The 6468-nt window shown below is 40.1% G+C and overlaps 1 protein-coding gene across 1 annotated transcript; it reads right to left on the bottom strand.

Annotated features, from left to right (window-relative positions):
• Positions 1-2624: 2624 nt before the first annotated feature.
• On the bottom strand, positions 2625-4589 carry LOC104493196 (arylacetamide deacetylase-like 4; the record flags this gene model as incomplete). Its single annotated transcript, XM_010135842.1, is given in 4 exon segments — positions 2625-3125; positions 3127-3385; positions 4012-4075; positions 4355-4589. Coding segments are annotated over 4 exon segments (1059 nt in total), but the record flags the coding sequence as incomplete, so codon positions are not given.
• Positions 4590-6468: the final 1879 nt, after the last annotated feature.

Below are 6468 nucleotides of genomic sequence, written 5' to 3'. Positions count from 1 at the left end.
CTAGAAAAAAAGAAAAATCTTTACATGAGTGATAATTTTGAAAACTAATTCTACTCTTTGGAAACTATAAAATGTCTTCAGATGATTGAACATTCTATCTTACAGAGCAGATATCTTACATAGCAGATCTGAAATTATTTAAAATAAATTAGAGAACAGGAAGTTCCATGGAGACAACTAGATTGTGTGACTTTCTAAATTTTAGTAAATATGGAATTTTCTTCTAAAAAGGGAATGCATCATTTCAGCACTTACTGTTCTGTACTTACCCATCTGCACTACACGGTTATAACTCTCAGTACAGATTGAAATGCATGTGTTCAAGAGAGCTAATAATTCTGCTGACATATTATCAATTTATTAATAATTGTTATAAATTAAGACCTACAGATAAAGGATCATGGAAGAATCTCAGGAGTAGATCAGCGTAGAGTTTGAACATTGGCCCATAAATGAGGCGTAAGTCCAGAGATTGAATAGTGACACAAAAACAAGTATTGGATTGCTGAACTGACAAGGAGTATAATACACGCTGCACTGAGTGAGATGTGTGTAAAACAGTATGTGACCAAACGTGATCACCGCATAACATAAAACAGGCAAGGTGGAATTGTATGGACATCCACTTCCAACCATGCATATTATCAATTTATTAATAATTGTTATAAATTAAGACCTACAGATAAAGGATCATGGAAGAATCTCAGGAGTAGATCAGCGTAGAGTTTGAACATTGGCCCATAAATGAGGCGTAAGTCCAGAGATTGAATAGTGACACAAAAACAAGTATTGGATTGCTGAACTGACAAGGAGTATAATACACGCTGCACTGAGTGAGATGTGTGTAAAACAGTATGTGACCAAACGTGATCACCGCATAACATAAAACAGGCAAGGTGGAATTGTATGGACATCCACTTCCAACCATGTCGGTATCTGCAGAGAATCATCAAAAGAACAAGCCTGGTATAGAAGATGTAAAGAAGAGAGATATACGCATCAAAATTATCTTTATTTAAGATAAGCCTAATGACTCTCAGAGGTTTGACTGAAGTTAATGAAGTTGCACCCAAGCTCACCTAGTATAGACAACAGTGCAGCTGTGGCACAACAGACTTGGGGTAACTGCTCAAATGTTATCCCACTTTTTGCATAGCTTTTACAGCAGATACCGACTCCACTGGCCCAGCTTCAGCTACCATCGTGAAAGCTGGTAGACCCGCCTTCATCTTGAGATCAGAAACCAAAATGAAGCCCCAACTTTGCCTGAGGTTGTATAACCAAGGCAAATCCTGTAATCGTCAAACAGTGGAACATTTGGAACTTCTTCATGTGATTTACTCCTAGAAGAATTTCTTTGCTTGGAGAGTAAAGTGCTAATACCTACAATAGGGGAAAATGACACAAAGTATCTATTGTGTCAACAGACCATGAAGAAACATCATTTCTTTTTGCTGAGAGGCACTGGAGAACAAGAATTCACAAGTAAGAACTGGTTTCTCCAGAGATTTGTGGCTGCTGGCTTGCCACCGTCGTTAATTGACATCATGATAACGTGAAGAATTCAACCCACCATTTTCTTCCTGCTCACAGTTTGGCTGGCAGGAAATGAAGATACGTGCTCACCCCTTTCCATGCTGTGTGTGCCTAGATGTTACAAGTGCAAGGTTGTGTAAGAATGATAAGCTATTTTACAATTCCTAGGCATTGTGGCCAACTACTTTGGCATGTAGAGGTGGGTCTGCCCTAATAATCAATGTAACAATTGAGCTGAGATTTACTTTTTTCCTTGGTATTTTGGATACTTGCTGAAATTATTTTGGGCACTTCCATGCAGTTTACATACTTCCTCCCCAAATTCTGAGTAAACAAGTTGACTTTTTATCTGTTTACAAAAAGGCAAAGCCCACTGTGTTTCTGTCTTCTCTGAATGCAACCAAATGCTTCTCAGAAAAGAGCTTTAAAGAATATTTAGAGGACATTCAGTTCTGGTTTTGCAGTTCTCCCTCACTGCATCCGTTGCCTGTCTCGGATACTTAGATGTAGCGATTTCATACAGCTCACATTTCTGTACCTCCCTTCTGCATCAGCTATTTCCCTTTAAAATCAGGTTTGTAAGTACAGCCAATTCCCTCCTTCAGATCTTATGACCGAGTCTAAGTCCAAAGCTACTGGTTGCCTATACAGCCTGATGATGATTACCGCTCATCTGAGTACTTCAGTGTCCAGAGGTGTTGGGGGAGGCTTTAATCTGTGCTGTCCTGCTGATTTTGTGTGTATTATGTGGACAGGCATATGCCCATTGCTGATATATGGCATGCTTTAAAATGGTTTTTGCTATGGTGGCTTTTTATTCTTTGACTTAAAAGAACAAAAATTGTTTTATAGTGTAAGAAGAGAACAGCAAAACAAGCAAGCAAATTAATGGGTTAAAAAAAAAAAAGACCATAAAAAATACATCACGTTCCCAGGTAATAGCAATTGAAAACCAGAATTCAGCAGACCATGCTAATTTACTTCTTGTTATTATTCCTTGCCTAGATTCTGAGGTACAGATGGCTAATTGAAACCCACTCTGTCTGCATACCAGTTCGCTGTATTCAAGAAAGTATTTCAATAGCCCTTTATAAATTTACAGTGTGGTTCGCTATTTTACTTGAGGATGGAAAAGAGAAAATACCATAACCAAAAAATCCCAGTGCACAGTGGAAGCCTCGTTCCATGTGGTGCCAGCTCACTTTTACGTTGCTGTCCTCTAGCCGTCTCTTGTAGAGCAGCCCATCATCTCTGAGCACGTCGTGCTCACAGGTAATTAGACAAGCATCAGGGAGGCGGCAAACAACAGCGTCTTCTGCTAACACTGGGGAAAATCTTGTCTGAAACAGTTCTTTTGTTTCTTCATGGACTTGAGCTAAAAATGACGTGGGTAGTGGTGGTTTATAGCCTAGTTTAAATATCTCCAGGATAAGATCTGGGTTTATCCACTTCCTGTATTTCAGATTGATTCTCTCAGGAACATGAGAACCTCCCAGAATAGCTTCCTTCATAGCATTATCCTTATTCAGGTATTTCAGAATAAACTGGACTGTGCGTTCCTGGGACAAGAAGGCAGTGAAAGCTTTTTTTCTGGTGAGATGGCAGATTAAAGTTCAATGCTTGGAGAAACAGATAGATCAGTACTTGGGCACGTATCTTCGGGACATCTCTCCTATTTACCAGTTCTTGGCAAACACTAGCAACAAAAGTGCCCCCTACGCTATCCCCACAAACAATAATGGGATGAGGATCCACCCTGTAGATTTCTGCAGTCCTCATGAAGTGTACAATAGCAGTGAGACAGTCCAGACTCTGGGCTGGATACTTATGCTCAGGAGAGAGGTGATACCTGCAATGCGCACAAGACAGCTGCTATTACCAGTACAGTAATACTGCAATTCACTCTCAAAACCAATTTCTCCCCATTTAATAAAATTCTTTAGTAATTCATTTTTTCATGGAGGAAATGTTGGAAACTAAAGTTTCTTCATACCATCAACTATTTTCCATAAGCAAAACATCTTTAAAAGAAAGCAGTGGTCCCTGCAATTAAAAAAAAAAAAGAAGGATTAGACTTATTATTTACTCTTTAAAGTCATCTCCAAAGCCCCCTAAATATTAAAACCTGAAGTTCAAAAAACACCTTATAATTCTTTATTACTGAACAAAGGCAGTGTTTTTTGTGGTGATAATGATGTAAAATGAAAATTCTCTGTGTTCTTCTGCAAATAGCCTGCATACGTCATAGTTTTGTAATTTATAAACCCATATCAGGCATTTCTCATTGTCATTTCATGACACCTGCTTGCTCACACACAGCAACAACATAGGGACAGACAACACCAGAGCTCAGTTTCTTTTCTTATATTCAAAGAAGTGTAAATACCGAATTGCCATCGTTGGAGGGGTGGGGGAGATAGGGGAGGAAGCAGTGGAACTATCTAATTCTGGGAGTGACACTGGGTGCTCCCTTACCCGACAGACACAACCACTGAATCAGATTTTCTGGCTATGTACCGGCATATCCTTTCGTGACTTCCTGAAGAACAAATATTCAGGCATGGAGGTGTTAATATCAGACAAAAAAAGAATGTATTTGTTTAGCAGCATCCCTTTCTGTAAGGAGTGCTATATTCTAGAAATTAAAATTTAGATACTAAATAAGGGCAGATTAGAGAGTTTAAAAAGTAAAAATAAACCTTGAGTGCTTTCTGTATCTCAATCTCTCAAACTAAGCTTCAGTCACTTCTTAGGTTCAGGAGAGTTTTTCAAAATACGTGGTTAACAATCCTAAATATTTTCTCTTTCAGTTTCTTACTGATGCTTCCAAAAATCCTGCATCATCCATGGAAGAAGACAACTCCTCTCCGTTTGCTTGTAGATGGTGCTCTTGGGAGGTAAATCCTCACTGGCACCTCGTCAAAATGCAGATCCCTTATGAAGAGCTTTGAGTCCCTCCATGCTGGCAGCCCATCAACAACCAACCTCATAAGTACGTGCTCCTCAAAGATACCCAGATTTTCTAAGTTCTTTGCCAAGACAGATGTAACAGGAAAAATGAGAAATTAGTATAGGGAATTCTAGACTTCCCGCTGTATAAAGGCCACAAGCTACCTGTTTCTATCCTATAGTCAGGGTAATTACACTGGTTATTTGCTGCTCTGTAGGATTACCACAGATAACTCCAGTGGCTTTGAGATTTCAGTTATGAAAGTGAAAATGTACATCTTTGTGATCTAAGGTACTGTTACTTCTGGAAGAACGGTGTAATACTTGTGCCATGAACTGTGTTATATAAATACCTTCTGATTTCTGTGATCTGGCTTTACCACAAGTACCATCAGGCATTTGCTTAAGTGTGGAAGTTAGGAGTCATGAGGCCTGAGGCTTCTTTTCTAATCAGTGAAGAGAAGGAGACATTTCCTGAGGATGTGTTAAATCATGCTCTGGAGATGACTGTTCATCGCCATTATAAAATAGGAGGCTGTGTACTTCAGATAACCTGGATCTGGCTGGAGGAAAAGGCTCATGCCAGTGTGTGTGCATGATTCAAAAATGTACTGGTCTTGGGCCGTCGCCAGGCCACAGGGTCACTGAGAACAAGCTTTAAGAAAATCATTGGTGCCTATAATCAGTAGTGAAGGGCTGCTGAATGGTTGAAAACGGTTCTGAATCTTATCTCCTTCCTAAAGGGAACTGTTGCCTTTCTCAAGACCTCACAGTTATTCATTAAATGGCTTTGCAGTCAGTTCCTTACATCTGCTCAGGGAAAACAAATACTCTGAAGACAGGGGAGGTTTGTTAAATGTGTCGAAACATTTTCTTATTCAAGGCTAGTCAACTGCTGATGAATAAGATAGCCTGAAGATCATACTGGAGTCCTCCTTTGTTTTGAACACGGATGCATTTCCTGCAGGGACAGCATTTCCCGTCCCATTAAATGGTGACTTAATTACCCTTATGGACTATTACAATTCATTCTTCTGGGATGAGAATAATCATTACAAGCAATTTGCAAATTGTGGTGTTCTCTTCTGAGCAGAAGGTACACTGCTGTATCAATGCCTTATAAATTAATGGCCAGCTGTGCTTTTTGTGTAGCTGTCGAGATCTGCTCTGTATATCTGAGAGACAGTTCAAATATTGGCCTTAAATAGTAATTTTGCTGTGAAGGAGCCAGAGTAAGAGAAGGAGGCAGAACTTTCTTAGGTGTACAGTCCCAGCTATCATGTACATACTTTTAAAATAATTATGATACCACGTACCATTTGGCAAAACCCACTCGATTTGAGCTGCACAGGCTTTAGGACTACATCAGACGGTCTTTCTGTCGGTCCCTTTGAAGTGTTATGCTTTGCCAGATGAAACAATTATCACCACAGCTCTATATCTGTGCAATTTGCACGGTTAGTCTAAATGCAGATCTGTATGACTAGATTAAAACAAAAGCTAGGATGTGAGCTCAGAGGCTTTCTCTCATCCCTTCCATTTGGGATGGTCACTGATTTCTTTATGACAGAGTATGTAGGTAGATACATGCAGCAGGAGCATCGTACGTATGACACACACTTTGTAAGAAACCTGTGGTAGGTTTGCACTGGAAGGTAGCAAAATAGCTTAGGAAAAAATCTCTAAATAACATTCTCTGAATCCTTTCCAACAATGTCTTTGTGAAAGAATACATGCAGCTGTAATTTCTGTTCAGATCTAGTGGTTCACTACAAGATACAGAGGTGAAATAAATCAAGGTCTCTAACTGTTATAAAGCTTCTTCAAACTGGGGCTGGGGCTGGGCTGCCGGCAGTATAACAGGCAGGGGCTGGGGCTGGTCTGCAGAAAAGTTAAGGGGCTGGAGCAGGGACTGGGGCTGGGCTGCCGGCAGGAGAAGGGGCAGGGGCTGGGCTGCCAGAAGTCTCACGGGATGGGGCTGGG

This window comes from Buceros rhinoceros, unplaced genomic scaffold (genome assembly GCF_000710305.1).
Source record: "Buceros rhinoceros silvestris isolate BGI_N320 unplaced genomic scaffold, ASM71030v1 scaffold5665, whole genome shotgun sequence".
Taxonomy (NCBI): domain Eukaryota; kingdom Metazoa; phylum Chordata; class Aves; order Bucerotiformes; family Bucerotidae; genus Buceros; species Buceros rhinoceros.
The sequence above is the reverse complement of the archived record's forward strand: the minus strand, read 5'-3'. Positions and strand labels throughout refer to the sequence as shown.